The sequence below is a fragment of the Prionailurus viverrinus genome, chromosome B1 (assembly GCF_022837055.1).
Source record: "Prionailurus viverrinus isolate Anna chromosome B1, UM_Priviv_1.0, whole genome shotgun sequence".
NCBI lineage: Eukaryota > Metazoa > Chordata > Mammalia > Carnivora > Felidae > Prionailurus > Prionailurus viverrinus.
This window is the reverse complement of record NC_062564.1, coordinates 175,021,441-175,037,231: the sequence shown is the minus strand read 5'-3', so window position 1 is coordinate 175,037,231 and position 15,791 is coordinate 175,021,441. Positions and strand designations below refer to the sequence as shown.

Below are 15,791 nucleotides of genomic sequence, written 5' to 3'. Positions count from 1 at the left end.
CTTCGTTCAGGTTTTTTCGTAGAATTTTGTTATTTCCTTTCTAGTTGTGTGGGTCTGGGATGCAGTTCTAAAACATGTGAGATTAGCATGACCCAACTGAGTCTTGACACTGAAAGCTTTACGATATGAGGAACTGAAACAAGATGGCAGAACGTTGCCTTGTTTGAGCTTAGCGAGAAATGTGCACATCAGACCACTCCAATAACACTCAGCTCTTGTCCACAAATGACTGCAAAAGCACACTGAGTATTCATTTTGGGGTTGCAGATAAACTTTTGCAAGTTAGAGGATTTCACAAATACGAAATCCACAAATAATGAGGATCAATTACACCCATAAAGCACGAAGGTGAACACCAGGTACATAGGAAGCTCTGTGTAAGTTTGGTATTTTTATCATCATCATCGTTGTTAAATGTTATTAAATATCCTGAGGGCATCGGGCACCTTTGAGAAGTCTTAGGTGTGAGGAATGATGTGATTCAAATGTGTGTCCTAAAAAGATCACATGGCTTCCATGTGGCGAATGTATTGGGTGGATGCAGGTGGCCGGAGGAACTACAGTAATTCAAATAAGAAAGAGGTGATTTTGGGGAGCCTGGGTGGCTCAGTCAGTTAAGTATCTGACTCTTGATTTTGGCTCGGGTCATGATCTTGGGGTTCGTGGGTTCGAGTCCTGTGTCTGGCTCCGTACCGACAGTGTGGAGCCTGCTTGGGATTCCCTCTTCCTTTCTCTCTCTCTGCCCCTCCCCTGCCCACCTTCTCTGTGTCTCAAAGTAAATAAACTTAAAAAAAAAGAGGTGATAATGTTGTAGGATGGGGGCAATGGCAGTGCACGAGGAGAGAAAAGGGTGGGTCTAAGACAGTATAAGGGATAGCATTCCTGCCTTCATGTTGCGTTCACCCTGGAATGTGGTTCCAAACTCCACCAGCACCATTATCTGCTCACCTCTGCCCACAAGCTCTTTCTAATCTTCCTAAGATTACTCAGGTGCTCCTTATGTAACATCGTATGACGTCTTTCAATTTCATAACACTAGACTAGTCATCTGCTTGGATATTATTTACATATTTTTCCCTTGCTAGACTGTAAACTCTCTCCAGATCCCTGGAATTGAGTTCAGTAGTTGGCACATAATAGGTGCTCAGAAAATGTATGTTGCATGAATGGGTGGTGAGCCCTTTAGCAAAATGGCAGAGGTCTTCTGTCTCTTTGTGTCCTAATAACTAGCAGAGTGGCCCCCAGTTACATGCCTCGGGATTATTGAGGCCTTAGCACCATGTTCAATCTTTTCAAGTGCACAAGCTGTTTTCACTATACTTCCAAGAAACATTGGGGATTCAATTCTGCATGTGCAGGGTCATCTATAAGTATGGGACAATCTGTTTTTTCTTATCCTCTGACCAGTTCATGCTTCTAGCCTTGAGTCCTGAGCACCTTTATAAAATGAGGTGATTGAGCGGGATGTTCTCTAAGATTCTTTGTGGTTTGGGCACTCTAGGATACTGGGATTTACTCAAAACTAGGTGATGCCAAGCACCTAGCCCTGAGCTATGCTTCATTATTGGGGCGCCTGGCTGGCTCGGTCAGTTAAGCATCCGACTCTTGATCTCAGCTCAGGTCTTGATCTCAGGGTTGTGAGTTCAAGCCCCGTGTTGGGTTTCACATTGAGCGTGAAGCTTATTTAAAAAATAAGTAAAAGAAAAAAGAAAGCTATCATTATTTGTAGCCTTACAAGACTGCGTTGTATAAACTTCTGTCCACATTGCCTCCTCTAAGGCTTCCTCATCCTTTCCAAAACTTGGCTTTTTCTAAATGCTTCGAGTTTCATGCAGACTTCTTCCACCTGCCAGATAAAGCTACTTACCAATTAAGAGGCATACCGTGTGTTGGAGATGCACCCTGATTCCCATGGCTTTCCAGGGAGGATTTGGTCAGAACAATGCTTGTTTGTATTCACAGTATCTAAAATTCAGTAGCATCCAGTGGTTAAAGAATATTTTCATGGATGATGACGGTGAACATGACAGCAGTCAACATTTAAGAACCTACTACTTGCCAGGCACACTTTGCCAGGCCTAGCACATGATCTAATCATGTGATCTTAATAGGAACCCTGCGAGATTAGGCGTTACTATTTCCCCCCACTTAGTGGTTGGCAAAACTGAGAAGTGAAATGACTTACTCAAGGTCACCTGGCTTCTAAACAGGCCAATCCAGAGTTTGATGCCAGGGCCCATCCCCTCATTACATTATGTACTGGATATTCAGTTTTTCCTCCTCTTCTCCTAGACCCCCTCTGTGATTTCATACATGTTCTGTGACTGGTTTCTGATGAAATGGCCAGAAAAATGAAAGTGATCATGTGCTAATGCCAAGGGCGTCTCTTAGGTTTCTAAGCAGATGCCCTACTAAAGATTGCATAGCTTCCTATGCAGCTTGGACCGAAGTCAATAGGGCAACCCGACAAACTGAGTCGAGATGAGTTTTGTCAGATGATACTGTTACCATGGTGGTCAAGGGTATCACAGAAGGGGGTCCACTGATCCCCGTGGAAAAGACAGAGAACTGCACGTGTTAAGTAAAAATACATCATCTTCATTTCAGATTTTAAAGATCTTCCCAAAGAAACTATATTTCTGTTGTCTAAAGATTCTCCAAAACGTGCTGTTCATGTTCCCAGAAGATGGGTCCCCACGGCCAGCTCACACGTGGGCGGCCATGGGGTCTAGGTAGAGCACAAAGATAGCCAGGAGGAGCAGCCAAATGGACAGGCCCAGCAGCATCATAGCTAACCCCGGGGAGGAAGGGTAACTGCACACCTCACATGCGTCTTCCTCCGCAGCCACGTCCACAGAATCACTGTCTGAGCATACTAGAAGGGAGCGAGGCCGACTCTCCGATCTGGGGTTCCGACGGGCAGTCATTGTGTCAACAGTGCTCTCTGTAGAACTGTGGGAGCCTTTTGACTCCACCATGATCTACCCAGATGACAGCACAAACCTCATGTCCCGCCAGAGCTAGAAGAGGCCCTGGCATGTATGGTGGTGCCATGGCCACCAAGACTTAAAGGTGACCGTCACTATCTGAAATATTTACCACATCACCTACTCCCTAACTTTGCCACATGGCAAAGCACCTACACTATTTGTGCCCTAATTTTCGTTTCAGAGGGCTTTCCCACACCAAGTCCCTTCCTCTAATTTAAATTAAATGACCGACGTATACTGCCATCTGGTGGTCATAGAAGCAAGCACACCTACCAAATTCTGTCAGAGCCCAGATCAAGAGGATCCAGTTCCCTCTTGCAAAAAGTTACGGGATCCCAAACTGCTGCTTGTTGTGTAATCCAGTGGACTCAGAAATCAACAGGACCCACCAAGACAGATGCCAGGAAATATTAATATTACAGAAAACTAGAACAACAGCATTAACAGCTACATCGTACCATTTTCTAACTTAGATCCATTTACTTATCTGTAAAACAGCAGTTCGCACCTTAAAGGGTTGCTGTAAAGTTAAACACGAAAGTTCCCAAAAACAGTATTTGATGAGTAGAGAACACCCAAATGCGATCTACTTATTCTGAGTGTCAGTGACTACTGGTAGTCCCCCAGACACCATAGTAAATGCCTTACAAATTCCTAGCTCATTCCATTTTCAGAACAATCTTCACAAGGAGAAACAGCTATCATTCCCATTTCACAGATTAGACAACTGAAGCTCGTAGATGCTAAGAAATCTGCCCGGAGGTCACAAAACTAGTAAGTGGCAGAGGTAGATGGAAACCCGCAGCTCTGACCCTAGATTACTCCTTTAACCACGATGCTGAAATGCTGGTGCGGTGTGGTGAACCTTCCCGAATGTTTGCATACATCCCACCCCACCCCACACGTATACTCCCCCCTCCCCCCCCCCCACAGGCATTCAAGACTATAAGTTCTTCCGGGGAGCACCTGGAATGCCATTATTTCCCCAGAACCTGGTACAGTGCCTGATACAACACCATGGATTCAATGGAGAGTCGTATCAGTGGAGACACTATGTGATGACTGTGACCATCCATAAAACATCTGTCTTAAGGACAGCAGATTAATGATGACATCTGAAAAGAAAAAAATGATATTAGATTTTGAATAGAAGAAAAGGTCATAGAAATGTTTTTAAATCGATTGGGGTGCCTGGGTGGCTCAGTCGGTTAAGCGTCTGACTTCGGCTCAGGTCATGATCTCATAGTTTGTGGGTTCGAGCCCCACGTCAGCCTCTGTGCTGACAGCTCGGAGCCTGGAGCCTGTTTAGGATTCTGTGTCTCCCTCTCTCGTGCGCCCTCCCCCACTTGTGCGCTCACTCTCTCTCTCTCTCTCTCTCTCTCTCTCTCTCTCTCTCGAAAATAAATAACTGTTAAAAAAATTTAATAAAAGAAATGTTATTAAGATCAAAAAGATTGTGATATGCACGTATATGGACCACAAGAACAGAAAAATGGAGTGACATTCTCACTGTTGTAAAAGTCTTTTGTTTTTCCACATATAATACAGACACCAAGGACCCTGTGACTCCAGCAGCAGTAAAGTTATGGGACGGGGAATGGAAGCACCACAGAAACCGTGTAGACACCCTCATCGGGTGCATATACCGGCAAGATCAGCCTTGGGAGAGGCCAGGCAGGCAGTGCTTTCAATAGCACGATTTGAGTGGGCCCAGGGCAGTCTTTCATCAAGAAATACCAATTTCATGGCATCTGGGTGGCTCAGTCAGTTGGGCCTCTGACTTCAGCTCAGGTCATGATCTCGGGCCGTGAGTTTGACCTCCGTGTTGGGTTCTGTGCTGACAGCTCGGAGCCTGGAGCCTGTTTCGGATTCTGTGTCTCCCTCTCTCTCTGCCCCTCCCCTGCTGGCACTGTGTCTCTTTCTCTCTCTGAAAAATAAACAAACATTAAAAAAATATATTCAAAAAAAAGAAATACCAATTTCAACCCTGACATTTCACCCGCAGAGACCAATTTGTTCCTTTGGCTCCCAAGACCCTAATCTCCAGACCGGTAGCCTGTGTCTCCCCCAGCCCACTCCAGTGGAAAAGGGGGTCCGACAGTGCACCTCTTCCAGCCTCACAGGGTCCCGGTGATCTGTGGCCTCGGCCCTCCCAGGGGCTTTGCTGTTACACACGCTGTCTCCCGCGGTACTCCCTGGAAAGAGGCTGAGGAGACCCCTACCACAGAGCTGCAGACCTGAAATGAGCCAGGGGACACGGAGGAGAAGCTTTTTACATTAAGTCAGGATCATGTGCTGGGTGAATGTGGCCCTGGGACCCAGACACACGTCGGCGGAATGACCATGGGGTGGTTGACAAGCCCTGGAGAGAAACCTCACCCGCACGAGGGTCCTGTCGGTGCCTGCCTTGCCTCAGTACTCACCGGACTATCAGTGTGTCAACCAAGATGAATAGAGGGTCGATGGGGGACATTCCTGTTCTTCACTGATTCCCCTTTCAGGTTGTCAGATTTGGAAGAGACCTTTGACCTCACGGACTCAAGCGATCACACGACCCTCCCACGCGTGAGCATTTGGTGATGGAGCCACTGCCAACACGTGACTCCTGGCGCACACTTTGCCTGGCTGGGGTCGCCCAAACAGCATACTACACTTGTCGCTTGAGGCACAACACTCCCCCCAGATGATTAGGACTGTCATTTCAACTGTGGTTTTTCCCAAAACATTTCACAAAACTGAAGTTTCGTGGTTAGGAAGTTTTATGGGGAAAAAAAAAATTCTGTGTTCACATAATTTGGGTAACTGCAGAGCTAAACAAGGTGAAGTGGCTCTTTTTCATAACCATGAACATGTTCATCTTTAATCACTGCTATTCCCAAACCTGTCTGACCAGGGACCCGTTTCAGGGGGGAAACCTACAAAACACATGTCTGCACACAAATATCCCATCAAGCCCAGCTCTAGGTGATGCTAACACATACCGTAGCCTAAAATAGGTGATTGACGGTGATAATAAAGGTCCTCATATAGGCTTTCAGGCTCTCCACCATCACTGAAGCTCAGCCTCTTTAGGAGAAAAGGAAACTCACCGATTGTTTTCAAAGGCTGTCCAGGAAGGAGGCAGTGGTTCTGCTGAGGAAGTGGATTGAGCAGTCTAAGAATGTCTCTTCTTGTCCCTTTCCAGTTACGAATCCAGCGCCGGCGCTGAAGCTGGGCAGACCATCTCTTATTTATTGTATAAAGCACCTGGTAATTTTCTTCAGCACCTGGCAACTATTTTCACTCATTCCTCGGTACCAGAAACGACTCACTAAATGTCTGTCAGCTTCACCTGCTGACCACATGACATGAAATCGCAGCTCTTCTCCGAACACGCAGCTGGTTTTCCAAAACGGAGCTGAAATTCGAGTGTTTGATTTTATGGTGTCTGTCTTCCAAGTATTCCAACTTCTGTAAACTCAGACCACTTCCCGGCTGCCTCTAAAGCTCCTTGACTAGAACCCTTGCAGCAGAACGCCCTTGACCCTGGGAACTGCACAAAGGGTGGTGGGTGCTGTTTCCCGAGCCCGGAGGGAAACATCTCTCAGCTCCTGCGCTTGGCTTTTTGTTCTGGACCACTGGGTGGTGCGATCACGGGAAGAGGCAGGCCCCCGAATGGAATGACTGGTAAAATCCCATAGTCCCCTCTTATTCACTCACAGCTGTCACTCACCAGTCATCCCTTTGTTTGAATGTCAAGTGTGTAGGGCTCCGTGTGAGCTGGACGCCGCCCAGAGTTAGGTGTTGCCTGAGAGGCGCCTGGGATTAGAAGGGGAGGCAGACAGCTGATGGACCCCCAAGCACCAGGCTGTAAGTCCCTCTCGAAGGCGGGGCAGCTGAGGACAGGAACCAGACCTTCTTTGCCTTCAGAGGCTGGGACTGGCTATTGAGTAAAGGTCTTCAGGATGCACTCAGGATCACAGCTACGTCCAGAGAAATCGGGGGGCTTTTGGTGAGCTCCTTTCTACAACCTTTCCCCCTGTGCTGCTTTGTAGGGAATATCATTATCAGTGATTTCCCATACCTGCTAGGTCCTAGCCCAGGGACAGACAGAACAACAATTAACAGTAGATTGGTGCTTTTTTTTTTTAATTTCCCACTTTTTTTTTCTTTTTTCATTTTGACATTACATCAGGTTTACTGAGAAGTTGTAAGAAAAGTGCAAAGAATTTTCAAATACCCTCCTCTCACTGTGCCCAAAAGTGAACATTTACCAGATTTGCTTTATTCTTCCCTTTCCCTACACACACACACACACACACACACACACACACACACACGCGTGCGCACGCGCGCGTTTTTGCTGAATCATTTTAATAAATTACAGATATCATACCCTTCCTCCTTAATACTTCGTGTATTTCCTAAGGACAAGGACATTCTATATACCCCAGTGCACTGATCAAAATCAGGAAATTAACACTGATTTAATACTGTTACCTAATCAACAGGCCTTATTCAGATTTCAACAATTTTGTCAGTAAGGGCCTTTTAGCCCAAAGCTTATACATTTCATTCGGCTGTCCTATCCCCTTAGTCTTCTTTAGTCTGGACTAGCTCCGCAGTCTTTGGTTTTCACAACAGTCGTGCATTTCGTTAAGAGTACAGGCCAGATTGTTTTGCAGAATATCCCCCCATTTGGGTTTGACTGATGTGGCTTCAGGCTTCCACCCAGGTTACATTCTCATGACAGGAAAACCAGAGAAGTGATGCTGAGTTCTCAGTGCCTCCCATCAGGGGCCCCTGGAGCTGGTCAGTCTCATTGCGGGCAATGTCACCTTTGGGTATCAGGTGCAAGTGCTGCGTGCATCGTTCCTCCACCTTACCGATACTGTTGTACCCTTAAGCAGGTGGCGTGCTTAGAGACGAACCGTTCTGTTCTCCCTGAACCCTTGCCCGCTAACGTCAGCATCCACTGCTGGCCCTTGCTTGAATCAGTTACTGTTATGATGGAGATTTTTCTAGTCCCATGATTCCTTGTGTGCGGGTTAGCTGGCTTTCTACTTATAAGGCAGAGCTTTCCCTGAATTTATATCCACGTGGACGCACAGATCCTCATTTTATTCAGGGGGCTCTAACCCTTTGTATCGGTAGTATTTATTTTGATGCTCCAATAGTTCCAGATCTGACCAGTAGAACCTTTACAAGCTGGTTCCTGTGCCCTTTGACCTGCCTCCGTCACTCTTTGGGACGATCCTGTTCAAAGGCAGCCCTTGGCAGCTGGCTTGAGCCTTTTTCTGTATGTCTTGTCTTCCTGATGAATACTCCATTTCTCTGCCTGGTTAGAAAACGCCTGACTCTGTGGTCTTCCTGTTCCACACCACTCCCCCACCCCGCCTCCCCCACGATCCCCCCTATGGAACAGGATTTTCCAGCAACGAGACTTGATTAGTAACTGACAGAGCATTCGCATGTCCATCTTCAAACGCAGGACTGTTTAACTTCAACGTAAAACACAGGGCAGAGTCAACCCCCAACACAGGACTCCAGAAGCAGGCAGGTGCCCACGTTGGGTGGACATACCCTCCTAATGGTATTTGCTTTTCCCCCTGTATAAACCAGCCGATGGTTGCAAAGGATTTGCCCTTTGCCTCTCCACTGATATTTATACTCCAAAGACAAAGCAAATTTTGATTCTACTAAGTAATACGAGGCACCTGACAGCCGAGTTCTAACCTCCAAGCTAGCCATTGTCCAAGTGGGGCGGGGGAGCAGGGAGAAGGCAGGTAGACTGCCCCTCGTGAAGGTGTTAATTAAGAGCATGTACCCCACCCTCCCCTGTCCCCATGTCCAGGTGTCACACTGGACAAGGAGTATTTCCTTTTCGCTCTTGGAAATGGGAGAGCTCCTTGCCAAAAGCAAGATGTGGACACTAAAGTGACATATGAAAAGAGGAATAAGTTGAATTTGACATTAGGAATCCTCATAGAAGGAAGGAAGTCGTGGATATGGGCAGGCAGAGGTTGGATGTGAATACATTAGTCCCCACCCTTTCCGCCAGCAGTCACGCAGTCACACAGCCGTGGACACTGGAGCCACCTCAGTGAGAGAAGGAATGTCCCTGGGGAGGGAAAACTCCGGGCAGGTGGGAGAAGGCAGAGCCTGTGGCCAGGAAGAGGCTGTCTCCACTGGCAGAGAGAGGCGGGAGAGGCCCGGAGCAGGGCCCTCAGGTGAGGGACCAGGCCAGGCAGAAACCCGGGTGCTGTGCCCCAAAGGCCAGTGGGGGCTGGGCTGAGAAGCCAAACCAGAAACTTGATCCTGAAAGGGGAAAACCTTTACAACATCCTTTCTATTACCTGGCTCTGAAGGAAAATATAGATCCTGTGGTTTTTCTGGGGGAGGAGGAGGGGAGCCTAAAGCCACAGATGACTTACAAATTCTATAAGAAACAGGGAAGTGGTGGCTCTCCAGTTGGCCTGTTAAAGCTCCGCAGTCATTTCAGGGCAGAATGTGTTGCTCACATGGCCCTGGCCACAGCGGCACAGGGTGGGGACTGTGGCTGGGCCAGGGTTCCCCAGGGTCCCGTCAGCCTCTGAGACTCAGCCTCTGAGACGCTGGGAACACAAGGTGTGGCTCAAGGCTGACGCTTCCTAGCTTCCTCCCTCCCTCCCCTTCCTTCCTTCCTTCCTTCCTTCCTTCCTTCCTTCCTTCCTTCTTCCCTTCTTCCTCCCTTCTTTCCTTCCTTCCTTCCTTCCTTCCTTCCTTCCCTCCCTCCCTCCTTCCTTCTTCCCTTCCTTCCTTCCTTCCTGAAACCTTCCCCTGCTATGCCTCTTAACTTGCCATCCTAAAGTTGACCGACCAGATATTTTACAGTGATCACCATGGCTTCAATTACATTATGATGGCCCACAGTCCGCCCTCTCAAAAACCTCAAAACCAGATTTTTCTTTCCTTTGACTTTTTTTTTCCCTCCTATCCTTCTGTGTTTTTAAACAGAGTCCAAGATAAATAAAGGTACTGCAAGCATGTAGAGGGGCAGAGTTTTAGAGCAGGATGGCGGGAGGGAAGGGTGGAGGAGAGGGGTTAATGGGGGGGGGGGAGGTGCACATCGTCCTTGTTTCTTGGTCCTGTTTTTCCAGCTGATTTATGAATTGCTAGCAGAAAACAGGCGTAAGTGGGAGCAGAGGCTGGGAACAAAATTCTGGGCTCTGGACATGGGATCATTTAACGGAGAGTGCTTTGAAACAGTAAGTGGTTGTGCACACTGACCGCTGGCCAAGCTCCCAATGATTTCTCCCTCTGAGGAACCTTTGTGGCACTCAGGTTTTGTGGCACTTGACTTTCAGTTGGTGCCACAGTTAATAGAAATATACCATTTGGCCCTTAACCCAGAAAACAAGTATTACTTGGTGTTCACAATGCTTTTGTTCCTGTGTGTATGTTGTGGCAACTACATTACATCTTTCTTAGGTGCAAGGCCTCCATACTTTTTTTTTTTTAACATGTCGGGGCTCGTGGGTGCTTCAGTTGGTTAAGTGTCCAACTCTTGATTTTGGCTCAGGTCATGATCTCATGGTTCATGGGTTTGAGCTGACAGTGTGGAGCCTGCTTGGGATTCTCTCTCTCCTTCTCTGTCTCTTCCCTGCTCATATGTGAAAGAAGGAAGGAAGGAAGGAAAGGAAAGAGAAATTTTTTTTTAATGTGCTATGTCCAAACAGGTCTGAGTAATAAGTATATGCTTATTGTGAATATTATATAATCCCCAACGACACCATACGGTAGACATACCATTATCCCCATTTACAGATGAAATAGCCGAGGCCCAAAGTCATACAGCCAAGTAAGAAGCAGAGCTGGGCTCTGAACCATATAATACAAGTAAATCTCCCCATCTTGAATCTGTAATCACATCTGCAAAGACCTTTTTTGTTTCTTTGTTACATGCAAATTCCAGAGATTAGGTTGGGGATATCTTTTGGAGACCATTTTTCAGCCCTCCCATAGGAGGTTGTTTGTAGACTTTATTTATCGGTATAAACCCATAACCTGCCAGTCCATAACCTCTTAAAGAGCACCGGTCATTTTCCGTGTGGGTAAAGGTTTCTGTAGTGGCATCCTGGGAGTTCAATTACAATTGAAGGAAGACAGAAGACAGGCCAGGGAGGCAGCGACACCGCCAACAGTGAATGATCTCTCCCTCTTCCTCGTGAGCACGTCTTACAGAGATGGAGGGACTGAGGCTGTAGATTCTCTTACTGGTTTGTCACTTTAAAGGTTGTTCCTATTAGAAAAGGGAAATGATTTAGAGATTCTTCCACACGAGTTTTTAGGATCTTCAGAAGAGAGATCAGAACAACCCGGTGAGTTCCACGTGAAGGGAAGATTTCAGTGGGAGAGCACGCATCAGGAAAACACGAAACTTGGGAAGGGGCAGGTAGGAGAAAAGAAGCAGCTGAACCCATCTGCTGCCAGGACTCCCCAAGGGCCATGTCCTTGAGCTGCAAGAGTGGAGCCCCTGGGCCATTGCCCGGGTTGGCCAGTCACGGGAGGGGCGCAACAGATGCCGATTAGTCCCGTAAAGCTTGGAATGATGACCACAGCCGTCACCTCCTTGGGTCTGTGTTGTGGAGCATGCAGGTCGGCCACCTTACCCAGATGCCCCTTTCTTTTTAATGATTGAAAAAAATGTTTTAATGTTTATTTATTTTTGAGAGAGAGCAAGCATGTGTGGGGGAGGGGCAGAGAGCGAGGGAGACCCAGAATCGGGAGCAGGCTCCAGGCTCTGAGCTGTCAGCACAGAGTCCCACACGGGGCTTGAACTCACAAACTGCAAGATCATGACCTGAGCAGAAGTCAGACGTTTAACCCACTGAGCCACCCAGGCGCCCCAACCCAGATGTCCTTTCATACTTGAGTAGCTAATTCCCTGGTAAGGAGTCCTCTCTTATACCCCCGCCCCCTGGAGCAGCACAATGGCTGCGCCCTGGTTAGGCTCCAGAGTCCCCAGCATAAGGCCATTGATTGATGTGGAAATGGCAAGGATCCCTTTCAATCCCAAAGGTCTCTCCCTAGCATTCTTCAGCCTGTGTTTCCTCCTTCACCAAATGGAGACAACCTACCTATCGCCCCGGGATGGGGAAAGGGCCTGGCACAGAGACGAGCGTCGGTAAATGTTTGAGAACTCTGAATTGGTGATTTTAGAAACGTGAAGGTGTTCCCGGTAACCGTGGTCTCCCTGCCTCACGTGTTCTGCTTTTGCCAAAAATTGTGACCCTCCCAACTTGGAGTATCTGGGAAGGAAAGAGCAAACTTAGTTCCTGTTCAGATGTCATTCACTCTGTTCTGTCCTTTCTCTCTTTTCCAGATGGTAACAAAAAGTCATCCAGATGGGGTGCAAGTGCTGTAAAATGATACAAAGGTAAAGTTGGAAAAGTACCCTGAGTGGAGGACTTTGGGGCTACCGTGGAGGCCCCCCTAAAGACCCCGCATGGGTTCGCCGCATTTATCCGACCTCAAGCATGACCAGCATTGCCAAGAAATTATGCATTTGGAGCTGCTCGGATATCATTTCAGAGGACATGTGGCCCAGATTTAAACTTTTTTGTTGTTGTTGCTCACTGCTCCGAGCACATTGGGAATGCTGTCGTGCTCTGAGACGGAATTTGGTTTGGGTGGACCTTGCAATTCTCCAGAGACCTTCAATGCAAAGACAAGCTGGGGTTGCAGAGATGATGCCTGACCTGGCATCACTGAAAATAAATCACCCCAGTCACATACAGGGTTTTAATTCTGTCCAGATTCTATTTCAGGAAAATTTGGATAACCTGACTAGAACTCCACACAAAATAAAGGGGAAGAAGTTAACTAATTTGCTCCCTTAACAAATAGCACTTTTTTGGTTATTCCAGTTCTCCATCTACAGCTATACACCTACATCCATTTATTCATACGTGTGTGTATAAGTTTTATTCCATTGTACTCACAGTGTGATGGTAGGGCGTGATTTGAAAACCATTTATTATCATAAATATTTGTTGTAAGTGTCTTCCGTGCTAGTCCAGACTTCATATTTATTTATCGTGTTAATGACTGCATACTATTCTGTGGAGGGGATGTGCCATCAGTGTTTAACCACCTATTCCCCTGTTATTGGACATTTATTTACTTTTTGGTTGTTTTTAATTCCATCAACCACTTTGCACCCTGTTCTGTGGTCTCTTAGATCTCTTCCTGAGACCTATTTCCAGTGGTAAAACAGGTTTATACCAACTAGATCTATTTGGTTTAGACATACACAGAGGCTTCACGGAATAATCGCAGAAATTAACAGGAATGGTAGAAGGAAGCAGAAAGTAGAAGCATAGAGTGTTGATAATGGAAGCTATTCATAGAGGGATTCGTGAATAACCGTAGTTAATGTCTAACTGATCTTCATTCTTGTCGCCGCCAGCTATCTCTTCGATCCAGTTCAAGTGCCCTCCTCTGGCTACGTCAACGAGGTGAACAGCTGCAAGGTGGATGAAGGGGGCGCTGGTAAATGGAAAGGCAAACAGGGCAGCCAAGTCCCGGGGCATCAAAACGAGCTGCAGAGCGAGGGCCTGAAGAGGACGGCCAGCAGGGGCAGAGCTGGCAGCGGGCAGGAGCCCCGCTGGCCTCCCCCGGGATCGCCCCCTCTGGGGGACACGCTGGGGGGACCCTGCGCGGACAAGGCTGGCAGTGCCGTCAACGGCATCGGCCCCGCCGCCCCCCCGCAGCCCACTGGGGACCGTGGGCCCCACCAGGGCGAGAGGGGCTCCTGCCTCAGTACCGCCAACAGCGCCCCCCCGACTGCACCCTTCCGGGAAGGCGGGGGCCCCGGCAGACGGGACAGTGTGCTGCTGCCGGCCCTGCGAGAGACCCACGTCGTCCAAAGTGGGGACCCCAGAGCTGCTCTCAGGGCAGAAGGTCCTGCCTTGGAAGTACAAGACCACGACTTCCAGATGCCGGCCCCGGATTACCCTCCCCTTCGGGGCTCGGCTGGAGACACAGTTGACTGGGAAGAAAAGGACGGTCTTCCCGAGAGCCACCCTGAGGAGGGACCCCCGGCGGGCCTTCACCCCAGGGCCGGGGGGCACGGCTTGAATATGCCCTTCCCCTTGAAGAGAAGCTGGGATTCCTTAAATGAGGCCGTGGCAACAGAAGCCCTAAGTGTCGGCTTCAAAGAAGAGGACGCTGCTCAGGCCGTGCCCGGGGTCGATTCGAGAACTGGGTGGGAGGATGCGCCCGGCTCCACCGCAGACGGGAGTGGGGATGCGGTGGACGAGGACGCGGCGGTGGCCGAAGCCCTTGCGGCTTTGGAAGCGGCCACCGCAGGAGAAGACGCGGACGAGGCAGATTAGGGCCCCCGAGCTGGTGTCGCGCCGCGCATGCGCGGTGCGCGTGCTCCTTGCGCGCAGCTGACGTCGTGCAGCCTGCAGCAGCGTCCGTTCTGGCGATTGGCAGTGCCTGCGGCCAGGCCGCTTGTTGCGAAGTATCGGAAGCCCCGCTGTGTAGACGGGGTGTCACTCAGGAGGCCGGAATAAAAATCAGAGGGGACGATGCGCCGGTGCCCACAGCACAGGCAGAAATTAAACAGCCTGCTCATCAACCCACAAACCCTCCTCCGAGAACGCTCGGAAATCCCAGTGCTGAATCCCAAGAGTGCATAATCACAGAATGTTCTGTTGGTAAATTCACTGTCTCGCTTCTGAGAGCCAGACGTTGTACCCAACCCGGAAAAGGTAACTACCCCCACTGAAAGTGCCTCGTGTGTCCCCAGAGCGTGGCTTACCTTCAGGGACGGTCTCCCAGGGAACTAATAACTAACCACTTGTTTGATATCCAGTTAAGCTCAGCAGCATTCAGGATGGGGCAGAAGCCACTAGTAAACAAATGGTTAGCTGTTAGCTGTGATCTGAAGACACCTTGACCTTAACTTTTTTTACATTATTACTTTTTATTCTCCTTTGGGATTGGGGAAGCCGGTCAAAATAATTCTTAAACCTGCTTGTGACCATTTGACTTGTAAATTCATGAGATTGGGAACAGCGAAGAGATCAGATGGAGTGTTCTATGCCACTTTAATGTCTGATTCTGATTAAAACATAACAACATGTGGGTGTGTCTGTCTTAACTCAAAGGCGGTTCTAATGTGCCAGCCTTGAGTGTCAGTAAGCCTTGACGTTTGCTTCCATGTAAAGAGCTGCACTACTAAGTTAACAGGTGAGGAGGAGAGCAAGTCAGTTTGCTGAGAACGGCTTTGGCTGGCTGTCCCTGCCGTGGAAACACGTGACAGCGTGACCGCACGCGCCGATCTCCCCTTAAGGACGAACAACAGCCCCCTCTGCATTTCCGCCTTGTAATTTATAGGAACGAGAACTGCCGTTCTGACGTGGCCCAGTGGAGAATTTAAAGCACGGTCAAGTCCATCTAGAGAAATGGGAGCCCAGAAGAGCTTTAGGATGGCATTTCATAACACAGGCTCTGAAATCCGACTGACCTTGGTCTGGTTTCCAGCTTTGCCATGCGACCTTAGACAAGTAATTGATCCCTACTCCTTTCCCATCTGTTAAGTCAGAGTAATAATGGTGTGTGTTTGTAGAGATTAAACGAGATGATGCAGGTGTTTATCACAGTGCCTGGCACAGAAGACGCACTCAATAAAATGATAAGTCTTATTAGCTAAAAACAAATCCTTTAAAAATGGCTTTATGTCCTCACAACTGAAATGTCTGTAATGTCATCACCGCGTATTGGTAATTATTTAATAGAAAACATGATTTCCCAGCATCTTTAAGGACGGCA

At 48.3% G+C, this 15,791-nt stretch overlaps 1 protein-coding gene across 3 annotated transcripts in view; it reads left to right on the top strand.

Annotated features, from left to right (window-relative positions):
• Positions 1-15,305, top strand: part of CB1H4orf19 (chromosome B1 C4orf19 homolog) — an 87,225-nt gene extending 71,920 nt beyond the window's left edge. For all 3 annotated transcript variants that reach the window (XM_047857372.1, XM_047857373.1, XM_047857374.1), the window contains 2 exons: positions 12,334-12,387; positions 13,420-15,305. In XM_047857372.1, the coding sequence (XP_047713328.1) occupies positions 12,356-12,387; positions 13,420-14,347 (960 nt within the window). In that variant the 5' untranslated portion in view covers positions 12,334-12,355 and the 3' untranslated portion in view covers positions 14,348-15,305. The remainder of the gene's footprint in view (positions 1-12,333; positions 12,388-13,419) is intronic.
• Positions 15,306-15,791: the final 486 nt, after the last annotated feature.